The 23,937-nt window shown below is 51.7% G+C and overlaps 1 protein-coding gene and 1 long non-coding RNA gene across 2 annotated transcripts in view; one reads left to right on the top strand and one right to left on the bottom strand.

Annotated features, from left to right (window-relative positions):
- CASTOR2 (cytosolic arginine sensor for mTORC1 subunit 2) overlaps positions 1 to 23,937 on the bottom strand; it is a 64,262-nt gene that overhangs the window by 13,535 nt on the left and 26,790 nt on the right. The window contains exon 2 of the mRNA XM_035279612.3: positions 8,640 to 8,710. Within this exon, the coding sequence (XP_035135503.2) occupies positions 8,640 to 8,710 (71 nt within the window). The remainder of the gene's footprint in view (positions 1 to 8,639; positions 8,711 to 23,937) is intronic.
- Positions 21,574 to 22,776, top strand: LOC144579945 (uncharacterized). Its single transcript, XR_013528703.1, has 2 exons — positions 21,574 to 21,698; positions 22,228 to 22,776. It is a non-coding gene; the product is annotated as an uncharacterized LOC144579945 (long non-coding RNA).

The following is a 23,937-nucleotide window of genomic DNA, read 5'->3' as shown; positions in this document are numbered from 1 at the left end:
TCTGCTTCAGCCAGCCCTGCACACTGGGCTTCTCTGGAAGAACAGGCAGCTCCAGGGGGGCCCCTGAAGATGCTGCACTGTGGGGTGGTGGGGCAGTGACTGTCACCCATGTCCCTCCCGAGGGCCTGGAAGTCCCGGGGGCTGACCCTGACTTTGGCAGGGTGGGAGGCCAGAGCAGAAGCAACCGCTAAGCCTCCTTACCTAGCTCCTGCACACCCAGAATCCAAACGTCTGAGCCATTCCTCCCGCCCTGTCCTGCAGACAGAGTCCCTGAGTAGCCCTGAACGTGGGACACAGGCACAGACTGTGTGTGTGCGCCCACAGACGTGCAGCTGCAAACTCGAGCCCAGGCTGCAGGCGGGACTCTTCATGCATCACCGGGCACCTGCCTAAACGCACCGAGTTCCAGGCCCTGAGTGGGGAGGGGAGTGGCACAGCGAGGTGGACTCTGACACCATCCCACAGAGAGGCAGGTTTTTTTGTTTTTGTTTTTTTGAGATGGAGCCTCACTCTGTCACCCAGGCTGGAGTGCAGTGGTGTGATCTTGGCTCACTGCAGTCTCTGACTCCCAGGTTCAAGCGATTCTCCTGCCTCAGCCTCCTGAGTAGCTAGGATTACGGTTTCCCACCACCATGCCTGGCTAAGTTTTGTATTTTTAGCAGAGACGGGGTTTTGCCGTGTTGGCCAGGCTGGTCTTGAACTCCTGGCTTCAAGTGATCCACCTGCCTCGGCCTCCCAGAGTGTTGTGATTACAGGTGTGAACCGCCGTGCCTGGTCAAGGCAGGGTTAATTTGCTCACTGCAGACTCAACAGTCCAGAAATGCTGGAAGAGGCAGTGTTCTGCCTCAGCTCACTCAGGAAGTAACAGAAACAGGAATCCAATGCGGGTCTGACTCAAGGACCCACACGCTGTCTTGGCACCAAATGAAAAGTACCAAGTCCCTAAGAAAACAGGGTGCTAAAAAGAGAGGGGCTGAGGCTGGAGGCAGTGGCTCATGACTGTAATCCCACTGCTTTGGGAGGCCAAGGTGGGAGGATTGCTTGAGGCCAGGAATTTGAGACCAGCCTGGGTAACACGGCGAGACCCCATCTCTAAAAAAATAAAGATAAAAAATAAATGAGCCAGGCGTGGTGGCACATGTCTGTGGTCCCAGCTACGTGGGAGGTTGAGGTGGGAGGATCACTCGAGTCTGGGGTGTCAAGGCTGCAGTGAGCTGTGACTGCACCCAGCCTGGGCAACAGAGCCAGACCCTGTGTCAAAAGGTTAAGTAGATAAAAAGGGAGAGAGGGGCTCAGAGATGGGTGAGCCAAGGCAGCTGTGATGATGAAGATTCCTAGGGAAAGGCGAGCTTGGCCTGAGAGGACGGAAATTGAGGCCCATGCCTTCCTACCTGCCCGGTTCTGGTCACCATGGTGACCACAGCCCAGGGAGCCCATTGGTCCAGCTGGCTGAGAAGAGCCAGTGGTCAGCCAATGGGCAGCTGGAGAGGCAGGCGGCTGCACAGAAATGGAAAAAGATGGCCCCAGTCTTTGGCAGTGGGAGGCCTATCTCTTATCAAAGGCACAGGCCTCAGCCTCCGAGGGGCCAATCCTGGCTCTGTCCTCCCCAGCAGAAGCAGCTGCTGATACAGCCTCCGAGGCGGTGAAGCTTTGGGGTGCACGTGTACCTTGAGGGGGTGCTGACATAACCAAGACTCTGCCACGAGGAGTCTCTCTTGGACGATTCCCAGAGTGGTCCTGGGGAGAAGCCCAGACCTGAGGCTAGCTGCAAACGTGTGTGCGGGGGAAGAGGCGGCGGCTGCTGGCTGGAGGATTTCAGGTCAGTCGACAGCTGGCCAGAAGCAGGCAGCCTGTCTGATGAATTGGTCTGCCCGCCCTGCTCACGGCCTCAGCCCTGGACAGAACCCAGAGCGGCTGCCGCTGCCTTTTTTTAAAAGAGAGAGTCTCGCTTTGTCGCCCAGGCTGGAGTGCAGTGGTGGGATCTCCACTCACTGCAACCTCCACCTCCCGGGTTCAAGTGATTCTTGTGTCTCAGCCTCCTAACTAGCTGGGACTACAGGTGTGCGCCACCATGCCCGGCTATTTTTTTGTATTTTTAGTAGAGATGGGGTTTCCCCATGTTGGCCAGGATGGTCTAGATCTCTTGACCTTGTGATCTGCCCACCTAGGCTTCCCAAAGTGCTGGGATTACAGGTTTGAGACACCGCGCCCGGCCTTTTTTTTTAAAGAGTCAGGGTCTTGTTCTGTTGCCCAGGCTGGAGTGCAGTGGTATAATCAGCTCACTGCAGCTCAAACTCCCAGACTCAAGCGATCTTCCCACCTCAGCTTCCTGACTAGCTGGAACCACAGGCACACGCCATCACACCTGGCTAATTTTTAATTTTTTTGTGTGTGTGTGGAGATGGGTTCTTGAGATGTTGCCCAGGCTGGTCTCAAGTTTCTGGCCTCAAGTGATCCTCCCACCTTGGCCTCCCAAATGGCTGGGATGACAGGCGTGAGCCACCTCACATGGCCACCTCTCCACCTCTCCATCGGTCACTGCCTGCTGACCATGCCTTACCAAGCGTGGCCTGGACCAACTGATGTACTGCTGTTCCCAGTGTATAGACAAGGACCCGTGATGGACGAGCGCTGGTGATGTGGGGCCCAGATCAGTGCTGGGGAGGTCTAAGCTTCTGCCCACTACCCAGAGGCTTCTAACGTCCCTCTGAATCTGTCAGGACACCTAGCACTACACACAGGGCTCATTAAATACATAACAGAAGCCGGGCGCAGTAGCTCACACTTGTAATCCCAGCACTTGGGAGGCCAAGGCAGGCGGATCACTTGAGGTCAGGAGTTCGAGACCAGCCTGGCCAACATAGTGAAACCCCATCTCTTCTAAAAATATAAAAATTAGCTGGGCATAGTGGTGCATGCCTGTAATCTCACCTACTTGGGAGGCTGAGGCAGTAGAATTGTTTGAACCCAGGAAGTGGAGGCTGCAGTGAGCTGAGATCGTGCCATTGCACTCCAGCCTGGGCAACAACAGAGTGAGACTCTGTGTCAAAACAAAACAAAAAACAACAACAAAAAAAATCCAAAAACTATCCAGTGAGCCAGGCGCAGTGGTTCACGCCTGCAATCCCAGAACTTTGGGAGGCTGAGGGGGGAGGAACATCTGAGATCAGGAATTCAAGATGGGCCTGGCCAACATGGTGAAACCCCACCTTTACTAAAAATACAAAAAAATTAGCCGGGCATGGTGGCGGGCGCCTGTAATCTCATCTACCCGGGAGGCTGAGGCAGGAGAACTGCTTGAACCCGGGAAGTGGAGGTTGCAGTGAGCGGAGATAGCATCACTACCCTCCAGCCTGGGCGACAGAACGAGACTCTGTCTAGAAAAAAGCAAGCAAACAAAACGTCAACTCCCAGCCTCCTGCTGCAGCCCCCGGAGAGCCTTCTCAGGCTGTCCTGGGCCACACTTGGTGGCACACCCTGTCTTCCCGCAGCACTTTCTCCTTATTTAGGCTGGCAGTGCCCTGGGAGCACTTCCGACTTCCTGTCCGGTCTTGGTTTTCACTCACTAGCTCTGGGCAGGTTCATGTCTGCCTTCTCACTTGTAAAATGGGTCTTTTTATTTTTGTTTGAGACAGAGTCTCATTCTGTTGCCTGGTTGGAGTGCAGTGGCCTGATCTCAGCTCACTGCAACCTCTGAACCCTGGTTCAAGGGATTCTCCTGCCTCAGCCTCTCAAGTAGCTGGGGTTACAGGCACGCGCCACCACGCCCAGCTAATTTTTGTATTTTTAGTTGAGACGGGGCTTCATCATGTTGGCCAGGATGGTCTCGATCTCCTGACCAGTGATGTGCCTGCCTCAGCCTCCCTAAGTGCTGGGATTACAGGTGTGAGCTACTTTGCCCAGCTATAAAATGGGTCCTTACTCTTCTTTTTTTTTTTTTTTTGAGACAGGGTCTTGCTCTGTTGCTCAGGCTGGAGTACAGGGGCGTGATCACAATTCACTACAGCCTCAATACCCCGGGCTCAAGTGATCCTCCCACCTCAGCCTCCCAGGTAGCTCAGACTACAGGAACATGCCACCATGCCTGGGTAAGTTTTTGTATTTTTTGTAGTGATAGGATCTCACTATGCTTCCCAGGCTTGTCTTGAACTTCCAAGCTCAAGCAATCCTCCCACCTTGGCCTCCTAAGCAGCAGCTGGGACTATAGGTGTACACCAAGGCACCTGGCTAATGTTTCTATTTTTTGTAGAGATGGGATCTTGCTGTGTTGCCCAGGCTGTTCTTGAACTCCTGCCTCAGCCTCCCAAAGTGCTGGGATTATAGTAAACCACTGTGGCTGGTGGTGTTTAGTCTTTACTGTTCAGGCCACTAGAGTGATCCTAAGTTTAGCAGGGGTGAGGAATGGGGGGTCTTATTCTGTGTATCTCCCCTACCTGCAACCCCAAAGAAAGGGTGCAGGAGATTCTACTTAAATAAATGCACAGGTTGGGCGTGGTGGCTCAAGCCTGTAATCCAGCATTGGGGAAATAGAGGCAGGAGGACTGCTTGAGGCCAGGAGTTCAAAACTGGCCCGGACAACATAGCAAGACTCCATCTCTTTAAAAAAAAAAAAAAAAATTAGCCAGGTGTGGTGACACACTTCTGTAGTCGCAGCCATTCAGGAGGCTAAGGTAAGATGATCCTTTGAGCCTAGGAGCTTGAGGTTGCAGTGAGAATATGGTGGCATTCCTGTACTCCAACATGGGTGACAGAGTGAGACCTCGTCTCAAAGTGAAAAAAGAGGGCAGGCTCAGTGGCTCATAAACTTTCAGCAGCTAAGGCGAGGGGATCACCAGACGTCAGGAGTTCAAGACCAGCGTGGCCAATGTGGTGAAATCCCATCTCTACTAAAAATACAAAAAAATTAGCTGAGCATGGTGGTGCATGCCTGGAATCCCAGCTACCTGGGAGGCTGAGGCAGGAGAGCTGCTTGAATCCGGGATGCAGAGGTTGCATGAGCTGAGATCACGCTACTGCACTCCAGCCTGGGTGACAGAGTGAGACTCCGTCTTAAAAAAAAACAGAAAGAAAGAAAAAGAAAAAAAAATGTACTCAATTTTTTTTTTCTTGGGCAAGAATGGATTTCCAAGCAGGCTGATTTGCTGACCACACTGGAAGGCAAGCTTTTTCCCCAAAGTCACAGAGGTAAGGCTGGCCGGCCACGCTCTCTCCTCTATGGCCTCACTGGGCTAAATGAAACCTGCTTTCCCACTGGTCTCTTTGTTCCTCAGTGCTGCGCCTATGGCTGGAAAGGCTCGGGGAGGGGCAGGGCCAGGCAGTATCAAAAGTCACAGGACCATTATGGATGGCTCTGAGGAATGGCAGGTTTGAAGGATTGCAGGCAATTCCTTCCCTGTGCCAGTGAGGGTCTCAGCCTGGGCCCAATGACCTCTATCTGAACAGAGCTTATGCACCCCCGGGAAGCTCCCACTTCCCTCCCTGTTCCCTCTCCTGCACACACCCCAGGGGGACTCTACCCCAACTCATTACTAATGATGACTATCCTGGCCCAACAACCTTCAATGCCCCCCGCAGTGCCTAAAGAATAAGATCCAAATGTTCCCTGCCTACCTCGGTCTTCCCCTTTTTCAGAGGCTGGACCTGGCCCTTGCTTCTGCACCCGTACCTTCTCATTCAACTCTCCTGACATGTTTTCTTCCTTCCCCACAAGGCCAGCAAAAATATCCCCTCCTCCAGGAAGTCCTCCAAGATCATGTGTGTTGGGGTCTACTTGTTGGGGTCTGTCTTGCAGATGCTGACTTAATGATGTACTTAATAAAGTACACTGACACACAGATACTATGTTTTGCTAGTTTGACTGAGTGGGCTGTTTACAGACTCTGCAGAGTGCTGTAAAGTTGTGACTGCTGGCTTTTACATGCCAGCCTCTGGCTTTTATTTAGCACACATTGAATGACAGAAGCTTTAAGTCAACACTACTAGGGGTGGAAGATGAAAGGGCAGGTTTTGAGGCTTAAAACAAACACTATTAGTGGGTAATATTATCGGTTGCCTTTTTTTTGAGAGGGCTATCTGGCTTAAAGATTAGTTTTAAGACTACGTGAGTAAATAAGTTATTTAGATAAACTCCTCTATTTTAGTTACTTGCTTTTTAATATAACTAAATGTAAAGAGGATTTAGGCTGCTTTTAGCTGAGACTTTTACTGAAACTGTGTAAAAACTTTCGGCCTCCTAAGAAGGTTTGTGGTGACTCTTTAAAGCTATTTTTAATATTCTTCCTTAAATACTTTTGCCACCACCTTGAGTGAATCCTGGCACGTGAGCTCATCAGGAGCTTCCTCTTTTGAGTCCCCAGAAAGAGCCACGTTGCAGAAGTTTCCCCAAGCTTCTTCTAACCCAAATAAAGGACAGGAGGGAGTTGAGGAAGTAGTGTAGAGCCAGGCACGGCAGCGCACGCCTCTCACTCTCAGCTACTTGGGAGGCTGAGGTGGGAGGACTGCTTGAGCCCGGGAGTTTTAGGCTGTCTATGATCACACCTATACTCCAGCCTGGGCAAAGTAGCAAGCATCTGCTTCTTTAAAAAAAAAAAAAAAAAAGAAGGGCCGGGCATGGTGGCTCACGCCTGTAATCCCAGCACTTTGGGAGGCTGAGGCAGGTGGATCACAAGGTCAAGAGATTGAGACCATCCTGGTCAACAAGGTGAAACCTGTCTCTACTAAAAATACAAAAAATTAGCTGGGCACGGTGGCGCGTGCCTGTAATTCCAGCTACTCAGGAGGCTGAGACAAGAGAATTGCCTGAACCCAGGAGGTGGAGGTTGCAGTGAGCCGAGATCGCGCCATTGCACTCCAGCCTGGGTAACAAGAGCGAAACTCCGTCTCAAAAAAAAAAAAAAAGTCATTAAATTTAAGTGCTCCCGTGCCAGGTGGAAACCATTAAGGGAGGGATGCTTTCCAGGCAGAGAAGCCCATGTATGTACAGCCACATGGAGGAACCTTCCCCATCCCTCCTCCCCCAGGCAAGCCATGTCCTCCTGTCTCTTTTCTCACACTCTAGTTCCCTGGGGTTGCCAAGTGTGTCCCCAGTACTGGAAGGCATGGCTGCACACACATGGGGTTCTCTGCCTAGAAAGTGTCCCTTCCCTTAACGTTTTCCATCTTGACGGGGACATTTAATTTTTTTCTTTTTTAGAAACAGGTACTCAGGCCAGCCATGGTGGCTCACGCCTGTAATCCCAGCACTTTGGGAGGCTGAGGTGGAAGGATCACCTGAGGTTAGGAGTTCAAGACCAGCCTGGCCAACAGGGTGAAACCTAAAAAAAAATACAAAAATTCGCTGGGTGTGGTGGCAGGTGCCTGTAATCCCAGCTACTCAGAAGGTTGAGGGAGGAGAATGGTTTAAAGCTGGGAGGTGGAGGCTGCAGTGAGCCGAGACTGCACCCTTGCACTCCACCTGGAAAAGAGCGGGACTCCGTCTCCAAAAAAATAAATAAATACATAAAAGGAACAGGTTCTCATTATTTTGCCCAGGCTGCAGTGCAGCGACTATTCACAGGTGTGACCACAGCATACTACAGTCTCAAACTCCTGGGTTTAAGTAATCCTCCTCAGCCTCCCAAGCAGCTGGGAGTAGAGGTGTCCGCCACCATGTCTGGCTTTTTACTCTTTTAGCTGGGTTCACTTCAAGTGCTGCCTTCTCTGGGAAGTCCTCTTAAATGTGCTCTTGCCAGCTAGGCACTTCTCTCTCTCTCCCTCTCTCTCTCTCTTTTTTTTAAAAGAGATGGAGTCTTGCTCTGTGTTCTAGACGAGAAAGCAATGGTGAAATAGCTCACTGCAGCCTCCAACTTCTGGGCTCAAACAATCCTCCTGCCTCAGTCTCTCAAGTAGCTGCGACCACAGGAACATGCCATCATGTCCAGCTAATTTAAAATAATTTTTCAGCAGAGATAGGGTCTTACTAAGTCCAGGCTGGTCTTGAACTCCTGGGCTCAAGCGATCCTCCCACCTTAGCCTCCCGAAGTGCTGGGATTAAAGGCGTGAGTCACTGCGCCCAGCTGAGGATGTTTTAAAGCACTTTGCAGGTTTCAGTGAAACATGTTCCTTTTCTTTCTTGGTTGATCTAATTCTCAGCTGGGTAACGTCATACCTACTGACGCTTTTAGCTCAGGAGCCCTTCCTAGGGCAATATCAAGAGCAGGAGGGGAGGGGACCCTCCAGAATCCAGGGACAGAAGGAAATACACTGCTGGTTTTTTTTTGAGATGGAGTCTCGCTCCATTGTCCAGGCTGGAGTGCGGTGGCACGATCTCAGCTCACTGCAACCTCTGCTTCTCCTCCCAAGTAGCTAAGATTACAAGCATCTGCCATCACACCTGGCTTTTTTTTTTTTTGTATTTTTAGTAGAGATGGGGGTTTCACCGTTTTGGCCAGGTTGGTCTTGAACTCCTGACCTCATGATCCATCCGCCTCCGCCTCCCAAAGTGCTGGGATTACAGGTGTGAGTCATCGAGCTCAGCTACTCTGCTATTTTTCTAGCTGACCAGTAGATGGGGGCAGAAATAAGGAGGTGGGTTGGGGCAGAAACGAAGAGGTGACCAGCCGGAGTGGTCCAGCCAAGCCCCTAGGGAGAGTAACCCTTACCTAGGAATCCCTCCTCATCTACAATGATAGTGTAATCCTCTGGCGTCTCGGTCAGGCTGAAGAACTTGCACCTGGATGGACAGACAGACACGGAAGATCTCATTAGTCCAAGTAGGTCCCCTGGGGCAGCTGCCCACTCGTGCCCCAGGGATGATGACTCAGTTTACCCAGAGCTCTAGCCCCAGGCTGCTGGGTGATCTTTTCCTTCATGTCCCCCTATGCAGTCCTGACTCAGGAGAGCCATAGAGATTGCTGATTGTCTCCACTATAACCCTGTAATCTTTGGGGACCTCTGAGCCAGTCAGCCCCTATGATTCTATCCAGGCCTGGGATCCCACTTTTTCCTGGAGGGGAGAAGTGGCTGAAGGGTGACTCCGGTGCCAGTCAGGCAGAGGAGCTGTCTTTTTCACAGCCCCGCCACTGTAACTTCTAGGCGTCTGTCCCCATCTCCCCTCCCATTGTCCTGGCCTCAGCAACGCTGGAGAGCCCAGTCATCAAAATGCCTTATTCCCACCAGCTGGCCGACGGCCTGGCCCTCAGTTTACATTCCATCCTTGAAGACAGGGGTATAACCATCTGTGACATTTTTGGGACATGGCTCTCTGCCCCAACTCACAGCACCTCTGATATCACCACTCAGCCTGGGAGGAATGTTGCTCATTTCTCCCCAAAACAAGACCAATTCCCCAAGGACAGGGACTGGAACCCTGACCCTGTTGGTCTTGATCCTGGGCATCCCTTTGGTGCCCAGCTATGTGTCCAGGTGGCCCTCAAGCGGGGTTTTGAGGCTTTTGGTCCCTGGGTGATGGGGGTCATCACCCCCTTAACGCCCGTGTCCCTGTTCCCCATGTAGCCAGAACCATGCCCACTGCACTCTACAGGGTATCACAGGCAGAGATGGTGAGTCTCAGTGTGCACAGGCAGAGGCTTGGAGGAAACGGACCCCTGGCCACCTATCTGGTGTCCTGGCTCTCCAGGACAAAGCCAGGCATGGGTTCTGCACCCCCATCCATCAAGGGGAGCCGGGACAGAAAGAGGCCCATGAGTAACCCAGGTGTATTTGTTTGTTCACATGCTGCTAATAAACACATATCTGAAACTGGGTAATTTATAAAGGAAAGAGGAAGGTTTAGTGGACTCACAGTTCCACATGGCTGGGGAGGCCACACAATCATGGCAGAAGGCAAAAGAGGAGCAAAGGCACGTCTTACATGGCGGCAGTCAAGAGCGTGTGTGCAAGGGAATGGCCCTTTTTATAACCATCAGATCTCGTGAGACTTATTCACTAGGACAAGCACAGTATGGGAAAAACCCACCCCCATGATTCAGTTATGTCCACGTGGCTCCACCCTTGACACGTGGAGATTACTACAATTCAAGGTGAGATTTGAGTGGGGACATAGCCAAACCCCATCACCAGGCAAGCGGCAAAGATGCAACCGGAATGGGATCTGAGTGACAGTGTTGCAGGGGGCGGGGTGGCTGCAGTGCCCATGGGCCACTCTCCTCCCTGGCCTCCTCTCCTGTCAGCTGCCCTGCAGCCCCCTCATCTACAGCTCCTTTTTAAAATTTACTCCTGAAAATATCTGCAAGGACATGGAGCCATTGGAACTCTCTTATGCTGCTGGTGGGAGTAGAAAATGGCCCAGCCCTTCAAACATCCATTTGGCAGTTCTTTATTCTTCTTAGAGACAGGGTCTTGCCCTGTTGCCCAGGCTGGAGTGCTGTGACGCAGCCACAGCTCATGACAGCCTTGAACTCCTGCGTCCTGAGCAGGCTGGAAGTACAGGCATACACTTCCCTACTACCTTGTCCTGCTATTGTTTTTTTTTTTTTTTTAGACAGAGTCTCGCTGTATTCCATAGGCTGGAGTGCAGTGGCATGGTTTTGGCTCGCTGCAACCTCTGCTTCCCAGGTTCAAGTGATTCTCCTGCCTCAGTCTCCCCAGTTTCTGGGATTACAGGTGGCCACCACCATGTCTGGCTAATTTTTGTATTTTTAGTAGAGACAAGGTTTCTCCATGTTGGCCAGGCTGGTCTTGAACTCCTGGCCTCAGGTGATCTGCCCATCTTGGCCTCTCAAAGTGCTGGGATTACAGGCATGAGCCACTGTGACTGCACTGTCTAGCTAGTTTTTAAAACTGTTTGTAGAGATGAGGTCTTGCTATGTTGTCTAGGCTGGTCTTGAACTCTTGTCCTCAAGCAATCTTCCCTCCTTGGCTTCCCAATTGCTAGGATTACAGACGTGAGCCACTGCATCCGGCCAGCAGTTTCCTATAAAGTTCAGCACACAATGACCCTCCAGCCTCAGCTATCCTATGCCTGGGTATTCACCTAAGAAAAGTGAAAGCAGGTGCCCACACAGAGGCCTAGATGCCAATGCATATTGCCTTTGTTTGTAATTGCCCTAAACTGGAAACAACCCAAGTGTCCTCCTTTCAACTGGAGAGAGGATAAGTATGGGACATCCACACAAGGAAATATGGGTCAGCAGTGAAAAGAAACAGACTACTGATTCATGCTTTAACACGGACAGATCTCAAGTGCATCTACGGCCAAGCCCACAAGACTCCATACTGTATGATTCCATTCATGACATTCTGGAAGAAGCCAAACTATACAGACGAATGATGTGCGGTTGCCAGGGGATGGGTAGGCACTGACTAAAGAGGGGCACTGGGAAATTTGGGGGGGATGGGCCTTTTTTTTTTTTGAGACGGAGTTTCACTCTTGTTACCCAGGCTGGAGTGCAATGGCACGATCTCAGCTCACCACAACCTCCGCCTCCTGGGCTCAGGCAATTCTCCTGCCTCAGCCTCCTGAGTAGCTGGGATTACAGGCACGTGCCACCATGCCCAGCTAATTTTTTGTATTTTTAGTAGAGACGGGGTTTCACCATGTTGACCAGGATGGTGTCGATCTCTTGACCTCGTGATCCACCTGCCTCGGCCTCCCAAAGTGCTGGGATTACAGGCTTGAGCCACCGCGCCCGGCCGGGTTGAGCCTCTTGATTGTGGCAATGGTTACAAAATCATGTAAATTCATATAAATTGCCAGGTGCGGCGGCTCGCACCCGTAATCCCACTACTTAGGGAGGCTGAAGGGGGTAGATCGCCTGAGGTCAGGGGTTCGAGACAGGCCTGGTTAACATGGTGAAACCCTGTCTCTACAAAAAAATGCAAAAATTAGCCAGGTGTGGCGGTGCACGCCTGTAATCCCAGCTACTTGAAAGGCTGAGGCAGAGAATCACTTGAACCTGGGAGGCAGAGGTGGCATTGAGCTGAGATTGCATCACTGCACATCAGCCTCAGTGACAAGAGCGAAACTACGTCTCAAAAGAAAAAAAAATTCATATAAATTGAGGCCGGGCATAGTGGCTCATGCCTGTAATCCCAGCACTTTGGGAGGCTGAGGTGGCGGATCACCTGAGGTCAGGAGTTTGAGATCAGCCTGGCCAACATGGCGAAACCCTGTCTCCACAAGAAATGCAAAAATTAGTTGGGTGTGGCGGTGTGTGCCTGTAGTCCCAGCTACTTGGGAGGCTGAGGCAGGGAATCACTTGAACCTGGGAGGCACAGGTTGCCATGAGCTAAGATTGCGCCACTGCACTCCAGCCTGGGTGTCAAGAGCAAAACTCCATCTCAAAAAAAAGGAAAAAGAAAAATTCATATAAATTCAGGCTGGGCACGGTGGCACACGCCTCTAACCCCAGTACTTTGGGAGGCGGAGGCGGCAGATCATCTGAGGTCACCAGTTTGAGGCCAGCCTGGTGAAACTTTGTTTCTATAAAAAAAAATGCAAAAATTAGCTGGGTGTGGCGGTGCTCGCCTGTAATCCCAGATACTAAGGAGGCTGAGGCAGGAGAATCTCTTGAACCCAGGAAGCGGAGGTTGCAGTTAGCTGAGATTGCGCCACTGCACTCCCACCTGGGTGATTAAGAATCCATCTCAACAAAAACCAAAAACCTTGCTTACAGTCATTACTGGGAACAAAGAAAGAAAACACCAAAAACCTCACAAGATCATGTAAATTTGTCAAAACCCAAGGAACTCTGCTAAAAAGGGGTGAATTTTGCTGTACGTAAGTTATACTTGATAAACTTGAATTTAAAGAAAATGCTTGGCCTGCCCAGATGGCTCACGCCTGTAATCCCAGCACTTTGGGAGGCCGAGGTGGGTGGATCACTTGAGGTCAGGAGTTTGAAAACAGCCTGGCCAACATGGTGAAACCCTGTCTCTACTAAAAATATAAAGATTAGCCAGGCATGGTGGTGGGTGTCTGTAATCCCAGCTACTTGGGAGGCTGAGGAAGAACTGCTTGAACCTAGAAGGTTGCAGTGAGCTGAGATTGTGCCACCGCACTCCAGCCTGTGCAACAGAGCAATTCTGTCCCCCCCCTCCCAAAAAAAGAGGCTGTGCTAGGGTCATCCACGAGGTGGCCTCTCCCCACCTCAGAGGGACGTAAGGCATTCTGCAACAACCTATGCTCATCAATTTCCCTCCGGCTCTTTGGTTTTTGAATGACGTCTCTGTCCCTGCTTGTCCCATATCCAATTTGCAAGTATTGCCTGGATACATGAAATCTATAATTGCTTCAAGGACAACAGCAAATTATCACCACAGTAAGTGGCAATCACTGGTCAGGCGTGGCCTCTTCCTAGGGACCCCCACACACTCAGAAAGAGCCCTGGACACCCCCTCCCCGCGAGTCACCAGACTGCCAGGAGCGGGTAGTCCCTGGGTGGGGCGGGGCTGCCCAGCTGCCTGAGACCCCTGGGGAAGCCAACAGACTCGGCCCTCGCTCCCAGCGCCCTCGGCCATGAGGGACGCTCCAGAAATAGACCACACAAATTATTCCGGAGGGCATAAATACCAGCAGAAAGCAACAGCGGCCTGCGTGTAAATGGAGTATAAACATGTTGAAGTGACCTGTCCCCAGGGGCTGAGCGATTCTGTGGCTCTGTGGCTCTGCCAGCTATGGGACATCTCAGAATGTGCACCTTGGCACGGGCAGGCTTCGGGGAGGGCAGATCAGCCAGAGGCAGCTGCTGCCATCGCTCTGCTGGTCACCCTCAGGAGTCAGCCCCAGGCTCCTCTCACCCTCCTTGACCCCGTCTTTTTTTTTTTTTTCTCTTTTTTGAGACAGGCTCTTGCTCTGTTGCCCAGGCTGGAGTGCAGTGGCGTGATCTCGGCTCACTGCACCACTGACCTCCTGGGCTCAAGCAATCCTTGTAGCTCAGTCTCCCAACCAACTAGCTTGGACTACAGGCATGCACCACCTCGTTTTTTGTTAGGTTTTGAGACGGATTCTTGCTCTGTCGCCAGGCTGGAGTGCAGTGGTCCCATCTGGGCTCACTGCAACCTCTGCCTCCCAGGTTCAAGCAATCCTCCTGCCTCAGCCTCCTGTGTAGCTGGGACTACAGGCGTGCGCCACCACGCCCAGCTAATTTTTGTATTTTTAGTAGAGACAAGGTTTCACCATGTTGGCCAAGATGGTCTAGATCTCTTGACCTCGTGATCCACCCACTTCGGTCTCCCAAAATGCTGGGATTACAGGCGTGAGCCACCGTGCCTGGCTCTGAACTGGGCCTTAAAGGGTGAGCACGAAGTCTTCAGCCAACGAAGTTGGGAGTCTGCGCTGGGCAGTTGAAAGAACATTCAGGCCGGGCTCACGGAAACATCTCCTCTGGGGTAAACCTCTCCTGGCCGGGCGTGGCAGCTCATGCCTGTAATCCCAGCACTTTGGGAGGCGGAGGTGGATGGATCACTTGAGGTTGGGAGTTTGAGACCAGTCTGGCCAACACAGTGAAACCTGTCTCTAATAAAAATACAAAAAATAAAGTTAAGAATCCCCTGCCTGATCAGCACCAGCCCCTTCCTTTCCCTCATCTCCCATCATAGAGGTGGGACCCCTTTGGTAGCCTACAGCCTCACATTATGTCTATGAGATAACTTTCAGGCCACTGTGAACAGCTGGGCTGGTGGTACATCACAGCCCTGGGAGACAGTTCATCTCATAGTCTATGTGAAGTAAGCCCCTGGAGTTGTGCAGTGCACAAACCATGCAACTGAGCATGACGGTGCTGAGTGCCTCCCACAGTCTATTACAAATCATACTTTAAGGGTTCACTTCCCTCAGCAGACCACAGCTCTCAGAAGCAAGGACAGAGGGTTATCTGGATGCATACCTCGTACCTGGCACTGGCTGGACACGGAAGTAACACTCAAGGATTGCTGAGCAAAGGGCTGGACTGTGGCCACACACTTGCCTTCAAACCCAGGGAAGCCTTAATGAGGACAAACCCTGCCCGCCCTCATGTGGTATCACCTTGACTTACCCCTCCTCTGGGAGCGGCTAAGGTCTCCAGTTTTAATTCTCTCTCTGCCTTTTCTAATGAGTCATGGCTGGGTCCACACCCACATGCCGGGCCCCTGGAGTTTATGGCCTCTCTGTACTCTACAAAGAGCTGGAAAGAGGAGCAGAAGAGGGCTGGGCGCGGTGGCTCAAGCCTGTAATCCCAGCACTTTGGGAGGCCGAGGCAGGTGGATCATGAGGTCAAGAGATGGAGACCATCCTGGTCAACATGGTGAAACCCCGTCTCTACTAAAAATACAAAAAATTAGCTGGGCATGGTGGTGCGTGCCTGTAATCCCGGCTACTCAGGAGGCTGAGGCAGGAGAATTGCCTGAACCCAGGAGGCAGAGGTTGTGGTGAGCCGAGATCGCGCCATTGCACTCCAGCCTGGGTAACAAGAGCGAAACTCCGTCTCAAAAAAAAAAGAGGAGCAGAAGAAAGCAAGCACCAGTGTGGTACGAAGTGCTGTAAAGAAGCTCCAGGCAGGAGGCCAGGTGCAGTGGCTCACACCTGTAATCTCAGCATTTCTGGATCGCTTGAGCCCAGGAGTTTGAGACCAGACTGGGCAACATGGCAAGACCCCACTGCTACAAAAAAATTGAAAAATTAGCCGGACATGGTGGTGCACCCCTGTAGTCTCAGCCATTCACGAGGCAGAGGTGGAAGATCACTTGAACCTGGGAGGTGGAGGTTGCAGTGAGCTGTGACAGCACCACTGCACTCCAGCCTGGGTGACACAGTGAGAACCTGTGTTAAAAAATAAAATAAAAAAGACTCGAGGCTGGGCACGGTGGCTCACGCCTGTAATCCCAACACTTTTGGAGGTCAAGGCAGGTGGATCATGAGGTCAGGAGATCAAGACCATCCTGGCTAACACGGTGAAACCCCATCTTTACTAAAAATAGGAAAATATTAGCTGGGTGTGGTGGTACATGTCTGTAGTCCCAGCTACTTGGGAGGCTGAGGCAAGAGAATTGCTTGAATCCGGGAGGCAGAGGTTTCAGTGAGCCCAGATCGCACCACTGCAATCCAGCCTGGATGACAGAGCGAGACTCTGTCCAGAAAAAGACTCAGGCATGATTCCTGCAGGGTCACATTGCCCTGTGTCAGCCAGACTGCCAAGGTCCCCTTCTAGCTTGCCTGGGAACAAGCTCAGATCTTTGGAATTAAGAGCCTAGCCCGCTGGGTGCGGTGGCTCACGCCTGTAATCCCAGCACTTCGGGAGGCCGAGGCAGGCAGCTCACCTGAGGTTGGGAGTTCGAGATCAGCCTGGCCAACATGGTGAAACCTCGTCTCTACTAAAAATAGAAAAATCATCTGGGCATGGTGGCACGGGCCTGTAGTCCCAGCTACTCAGGAGGCTGAGCCAGAGAATCGCCTGAATCCAGGAGGCGGAGGTTGCAGTGAGCCGAGATCCTGCCACTGCACTCCAGACTGGGTAAAAGAGCAAGACTCTGTCTTTAAAAAAAAAAAAAAAAAAAAAAAAAAAAGCCTGGCTAGAGGGGCTTTGAAACAATCCCAGGGCCTTCACTGCTCAAGTGACCCACCCACCCAAAACAGAGAGGCTCTGCAAACAGGCCTCACAGCAGGCTTCCTGGACATTATGGGCGCCTGTTCACAAAACATTGTCAGGCCTGACTTAAAGCAGGTCCTTTCTCAGCCTGCTTGTGAATACAGCACCAGCCTGGAAGGACAGCGGTGTTTCTTGCAAAGTGTGGTCATTCTGTCTGAAATGAGTGAGGTTTAGCCACATCTTCTGCAGCCCTTCCAAGTGAGGGAATGAAAGGATCAGGGCCTCACCTGCTTCCGGAGAACACCCACCCCTGCCCATTCATTCATTCCTTTGGAGACAGGGTCTTGCTCTGTCACCCAGGCTGGAGTCCAGTGGCACAATCATAGTTGACTGCAACCTCCAACTCCTGGGCTCCAGAGATCCTCCCACCACCCCAGCCTCCTGAGTAGCTGGCACTATAGAGGCACATCACCATGCCCAGCTAATTTTTAAATTTGTGTGGAGACAGGGTCTCGCGATATTGTCCAGGTTGGTCTCAAGCGATCCTCCCAAGCCTCTGTCTCCCAAAGTACTGGGATTACAGGTGTGAGCCACTGCACCTGGCTGACAGGGGCCTTTTACAACGTGCAGCCAGCGATAAAAGTGTTTTGGGGTCACCATTCATGGGGCTTTTCTTCCCAGAAGAAAACCAGGTGGAGGGCGTGTGCCAGGCTCTGTTCTGCTAACCAGCTGTGGGTTTCTCATCTGTTGCTCCTGGGTGTTCAATGGGTCTCTGTTATTTACGTTCCATTTCTCCTGTCTTTAACAACTAGAAGCTGCCCTTTCGAGTTTTACTTAGAAAAAAGCCCTTAATTGGTTCTGGAATTGGAAGGGTAATCCTGAATAGGAGTTATTTTGCCTTAAAATAGAAAATGTGCTTGTGTCACCGGCGACCAGGAGAATCCAATAAGACAGTGTGGGTCATGGCGTTTGTCAAATTCTGGGGTGAATATGGAGAGGCAGGGATGCCAAAGGGGACAGACAGGGCAGAAGAGATCACAAAACATCTGGGGAGAGCCCCAGACCCAGGCTCCCTCCCAGGAGATCTTAGTTTTTGTAGACAAGAGCACACCTTCGGCTTGTCGGCTCTTGGTGCAAAATGATCACTGATTTTGGGTCTCCCCATTTCTCACGGGGCCTATCACCTCCCCATGGCGCCATGGAGATATCCATCTAAGTACTGAAATTAATCACTTCCATGTCTGTCCTTTTTTTTTTTTTTAGATGCAGTTTCTCGCTCTGTCACCCGGGTTGGAGTGCAGTGGCATGATCTCAGCTCACTGCAACTTCCGCCTCCCAGGTTCAAGCGATTCTCCTCTGTCTCCCAAAGTACTGGGATTACAGGTGTGAGCCACTGCACCTGGTGGAGGGCGTGTGCCACCACGGGAGCTGGGATTACAGGCGTGTGCCACCATGCCCAGCTAATTTTTATTTTTTGAGATGGAGTCTCGCTCTATTGCCCAGGCTGAAGTGCAGTGGCGAGGTCTTGGCTCACTGCAACCTCCGTCTCCCAGGTTCAAGCGATTCTCCTGCCTCAGCCTCTTGAGTAGCTGGATTACAGGTGCCACCACCATGCCAAGCTAATTTCTAAAAAAAATTTTTAGTAGAGATGGGGTTTCACCATGTTGGCCAAGCGGGTCTTGAACTCCTGACCTCGTGATCTGCCCGTCTCGGCCTCCTAAAGTGCTGAGATTACAGGCATGAGCCACTGTGCCCAGCCTAATTTTTGTATTTTTAGTAGAGACGGGGTTCTGCCATGTTGGCCAGGCTGGTCTTGAACTCCTGACATCAGGTGATCTGCCCGCCTCAGCCTTCCAAAATGCTGGGCGCCCGGTCCCAGTTCTGTCTTTGCGAGCAAGAGATAGGGCTGCACTTCTCTCCTCCAGGTCCCCCATGCCCAGCGCAGGGCTTGGTACAAGGTCTATGATCAATGTGACCTGCGTGAATGTGCCGTGGAATAATTCCCATCTCACAGACAGGAAAACTGAAGCTTTGCCGGGTTAAAGCAGTTAGCTGCCTTGGGTCTGCCACGACGGGGCTGAGCTGCCACCACAGGTTGGGGGCTTCCTGAAGGCAGGTGGGACTTGTGTCAGTATGTCCCATGACTCAGCCTTTCCATTCTCAGACATCCACACTTTACAGATGTGTAACAGGAGACAGGGACAAGAGGATCCGTGACAGCCTGTTCTCGGTAACAAAAACCTGGCCGCGGCCCAGAAAGCCATCAGCAGGAGAGGACGTGAAGAATGGCAGAATATTACCCAGCAGGCAACATGAACCATCCTCAGTGTTAAGCAGAGAGATAAACAAGTTTCAGCAACGTCACAGCACTGTGGGTGGAAAACCAAGTCCCCAGACGTGGTGTATGGCAGGGTACTCTTTTTACAGTTATTTTTTTTTTCATTAAGGCAGCTAAATACAGTTTATTCTTTTTACAGAATTATATGAAGCTATGATTAAGAAGAAAACCCAAAACAAAAACAAAACAAAACAAAAACCTGTCCAGGCAAGGTGGCTCACGCCTGTAATCCCAGCACTTTGGGAAGCAGAGGCAGGTGGATCACTTGAAGTCAGGAGTTCAAGACCAGCTGGCCAACACAGTGAAACCCCGTCTCTACTAAAAATACAAAAATTAGCCAGGTGTGCTGGTACATGCCTGTAATCCTAGCTACTTGGAAGGCTGAGGCACAAGAATTTCTTGACCCTGAGAGTTTGAGGCTGCAGTGAGCTGAGACTACGACGCTGCACTCTGGCCTAGTGAGACTCGGTCTCTAGAAAAAATAAAAGGAGCAATGCTTTGGGAGTTGGTGGTCTGATCCTATGGTCTTGGGCATATTTACCTAGCTCCTGAGCCTGTCCCCCAAACTTCCAAGAGGGGCACATACCGTCTGCCTTCAGGAACCAGGGTGGGGAATGGGCATCCCTTTGTAGATAAAAGCGCAAGGGACCAGCCAGGGCAACATAGTGAGACCCTGTCTCTACAAAAAATAATCTTAAAAAAAAAAAAAAAAAAGATTAGCAGGGCATAATAGCATGCACCTGGCGTCCCAGCTACTCAGGAGGCTGAGGAAAGAGGATGGCTTAAGCCCAGGAGGTTGAGGCTGCCGTAATGAGCTGCAATAACACCACTGCACTTCAGCCTGGGTGATAGTATAAGACCCTGCCTCAAAAAATAAAAAATAAAATTAAAAAAGCAGCAGGCAGGCTGTGTTTGGCTTTCTTTTTTCAGATGGGGTCTTGCTCTGTAGCCCAGGCTGGAGTGCGATGGTGCAATGTTGGCTCCCTGCAACCCTCTGCCTCTCAGGTTCAAGAGATTCTCCCGCCTCAGTCTTCCAAGCAGCTGGGACTACATGCGCCCGCCACCATGCCTGGCTAATTCTTGTATTTTTAGTAGAGACGGGGTTCCACCGTGTTGGCCAGGCCGATCTCGAACTCCTGACTTCAGGTGATCCTCCTGCCTCAGCCTCTCAAAGTGCTGGGGTTACAGCCGTGAGCCACTGCGCCCGGCCTGTGGTAGCATAAACAGCATCCATTTCTTTTTTCGGATAATGGCACATTTTCCTGGTCTTTTCCCAACATATCCGGAAGCTCATTCAACCTTATGTGTTCCTTACACCACAGCTGAGAACGCGCACTGAGACATGCGACCTCTGACCTTTCTAAGCATGCAGACAGTTTGTGTCAACATGCTGAAGACCACAATGGAAATATCTGACCCTAAAGCAATCTGCAGTCCTGCCCTGACAACTATGAATTGGGACGAAACATTCCCTGGAGGCCTTGCTATTACAGGACTTTGGGGCCACGCTGGGGCATGGACTGGAGTTCTCCTGTCGCCTGGCAACTCTGAGAGTGGCCCTGGTTCCCGGTCACCCTCATCTCCTGCAGCCATCACCACTCCAATGCTACTGTGTATTGCTCGCCTGTGGGGCTGGGTGTTCCTGGGGGTCCCCTCAGCTGACCCCTTCCTTAGATGACCCCTGCCCAAACCCACCCTCAGCAATGACCTCCAGCTCAGAAATCCCCCTCCCTGCCACCCAGGCCCATCCACCCCTTGCTGGGTCAGCTTAACCCTCCCTCTACCAGACCTCTCCCACCCCTGCCCCTCTGCCATGCTCAGCACCCCAACACACACCCTAGATTTCCTAAGACAGAGACCAACCAGGGAGGGCACCCTTTCAGAAAGTCTCTGATCATCCGCCCATCTTTTTTTTGAGACAGGGTCTTGCTCTGTTGCCCAGGCTGGAGTGCAGTGCTGCGATCACAGCTCACTGAAGCTTCAGACTCCTGGGTTCAAGTGATCCTCCCAACGCAGCCTTCCAACTCTGCTGCGACTGTAAGTACACACCACCACGCCGGGCTCATTTTTTTTTTTCATTCTTTTGGAGAGACGGGGTCTCACTATGTGACTCAGGCTGGTCTAGAACTCCTTGCCTTGAGCCATCCTCCCGCCTCAGCCTCCCAAAGTGCTGAGGTTACATGTGTGAGCCTGTGCCCAGCCTGTCTGCCCATCTCATCCCTGCTCTCTAGCCTCAGGAAAACAGCTCCCTGGCAAACTCCTTCCCCCTTTCGTGACTCTCCCAAGCACCTCCCCAAGCTGTCTGTTTCATACTTGGCTTCTCAGTCTTGGCAACAAACAGGATCAAGTTTCTTCCGTCCTAAAAAATCTTCCTTCATCCCCATCCCCTCCTGAGGCCACCTCCTTACCCCAATCCCCTGCCACTGGGCTGGCTCCTCAAGCCCTCCAGGGCACTCCACTCTGTTCATTAGTGACCTCCAGCAGCCCAGCCCAACAGCCTCTTCACCTCATACCTTCCTGCCCTTGACCTGCTGCTTGGACCCACATGGTTGGCCAAAGCCTCCCTGGAATCTGCAACCTCCCACATGGTCTCCTCCAGGGTCTGACACTGACAGTCCTCTTTTGCTTCCCGTGGTGGCTGCTCTTCTCCCCAGGGTAGGCAGCTCTCAAGGGATCCTCTCTCATTTCCTATTGCACCCTCTCCCCAGATTCCCTTTTTTTTTTCTTTTTGAGACGCAGTCTTGCTCTGTCACCCAGGCTGCAGTGCAGTGACGTGATCTCGGCTCACTGCAACCTCCGCCTCCCGGGTTCAAGAGATTCTCCTGCTTCAGCGTCCCAAGTAGCTTGGATTACAGGTACCTACCACCATACCTAGCTAATTTTTAGTAGAGATGGGGTAGTTTTAGTAGAGACGAGTTTCACTGTGTTGGCCAGGATGGTCTCGATCTCTTGACCTCATGATCTACCTGCCTTGGCTTCCCAAAGTGCTGGGATTGCAGGCATGAGTCCCTGCACTCAGACCCAGATTCCCACTTTTTTTGGGATGGAGTCTTGCTCTGTCACCCAGGCTGGAGTGCAGTGGTGAGATCTTGGGTCACTGCAACCTCCACTTCCTGGGTTCAAGCGATTCTCCTGCCTTAGCTTCTCGAGTAGCTGGGATTACAGGTGCCTGCCACCACACCTGGCTAAGTTTTGTATTTTTAGTAGAGACAGGGTTTCACCGTGTTGGCCAGGCTGGTCTCGAACTCCTGACCTCAAGTGATCTGCCCCCCCCCCATTGGCCTCCCAAAATGCTGGGCTTACAGTCATGAACCACCACGCCCTGGTGGTTGATTCATTTTTCCCATCAACTCTCTGACATAGTTGTTGCTGCCCATTTCACAGATGAGGAAACTGAGGCTTGGAGAGGCTGAGCCACCACCCTACAGGAAGCAGCTGCTTAACCCCACTCCCTGCCAGAGTTGACATGTGCCCTCACCCTGATGGGGTGAAAGAGAATTGCACAGCAGTCGCTGACTCTAAAAATCCATTGTTTCCCCCACTACCCGACCCCGGGTTTGGCCTGGAGCCAACCACCAGGGCAGAGCCGAGGCCCATGGCGGCCCCCGCTCTGGGCCGAGAAGCTGAGTCATCTCCGAGAAGAACATTCCCATCTTCAATCGCTGCGGCTGCCCGTTGCGGGTAACTTGATCTGTTTACTCCGGGATTCCTAAGCCCACAGAGTGAGGCCCTCACACGGGGCCTCTCCCCGGCATCCTGGGCAAGGAGCCCCAGCCCAGCCAGAGCCCTGTTCCAGCAACAGACCTGAAACCCCACGGCAAAGGGGAAGGGAGGGTGCAGCAGGGGAGAGACACTCCCAGGTAATCTTTCCTGGCCAAACCTTTTCTGAGATGTCACATTTATGAACCAGATAAAGTAGCAGAGAGAAGAGAATGACAAGTGTCCTTTTTTGTTTGTTTGTTTGTTATCTGTGGGACAGTTTATCACCAGTTCCCCATCAAATAAGAAAGGGAGGTGCCAGGCGTAGTGGCACACACCTGTAATCCCAGCACTTCGGGAGGCTGAGATGGGTGGATCGCTTGAGACCAGGAGTTCAAGACCAGCCTGGGCAACATGGTAAAACCCCGTCAATACTAAAAATACAAAAATTAGCTTGGCATAGTGGCACACACTTGTAATCCCAGCTACTTGGGAGGCTAAGGACCGAGAATCACTTGAACCCAGGAGGTGGATGTTGCAGTGAGCTGAGATCACACCACTGCACTCCAGCCTGGGCAACACAGCGAGACTCAAGTCTCAAAAAAAAAGTGGGGGACCCTTCAGGGAGCCACCCAGATGTAAGGTAGGGCACGGGGAAACACGGAATCAAGTCTGGAAAGCTATTCTGCGTTATCTCCTCTAGTAATGAAATCCTGAACAGACAGCAGCCAGCATGCATTTGCATACACTTAGGGATGGGGAACTCACTTCTTTACAGAGCAATTAATTCCACCCTGAGATAGATGATTTTTAGAAACTGGCTTCCTTTTTCTTTGTTTTGAGACCGTGCCCCATTCTGTCATCCAGGCTGTAAGGCAGTGGTGCAATCACAGCTCACTGCAGCCCTCCTGGGCTCAAGCCATCCTCCCAACTCAGCCTCCCAAGTAGCTGGGACTACAAGCATGCATCACCATGCCAGGTTAATCTAAAAAAATATTTTCATATAGAGACAGGGTCTTGATATATTGCTCAGACTGGTCTTGAGTTCCTGGCCTCCTGAAGCATTAAGATTACAGGCTCGAGCTACCCGCCCTATGGTCCCTTGATTAGCATCTTAAGAGGAAAGTTAAGCATGGAATAGGTCATCCTTAGACAAAATCCTAGCATCTGCCAGAGGTCACACCTTGCACCAGCCAGGACCAGAACTGGGAAGGGCTTCCACCTCCAGCACAGTGACCCATCACCCTGACCCCCACCCAGTCTCTCTTCCTGGTGTCCACCTGTTATGTGCACTCGATTCTCCATACTCCCAGCCTGCCCTTCACCAAGCACTTTTTGATTGATCCCTTGGGGACCTCAAATCCAGCCTTTTTGATCTCTGCTGTCATCTCCCAG

This window comes from Callithrix jacchus, chromosome 2, assembly GCF_049354715.1.
Source record: "Callithrix jacchus isolate 240 chromosome 2, calJac240_pri, whole genome shotgun sequence".
NCBI lineage: Eukaryota > Metazoa > Chordata > Mammalia > Primates > Cebidae > Callithrix > Callithrix jacchus.
Note: the sequence above shows the minus strand (reverse complement) of the source record. Positions and strands in the feature narration are given on the sequence as shown.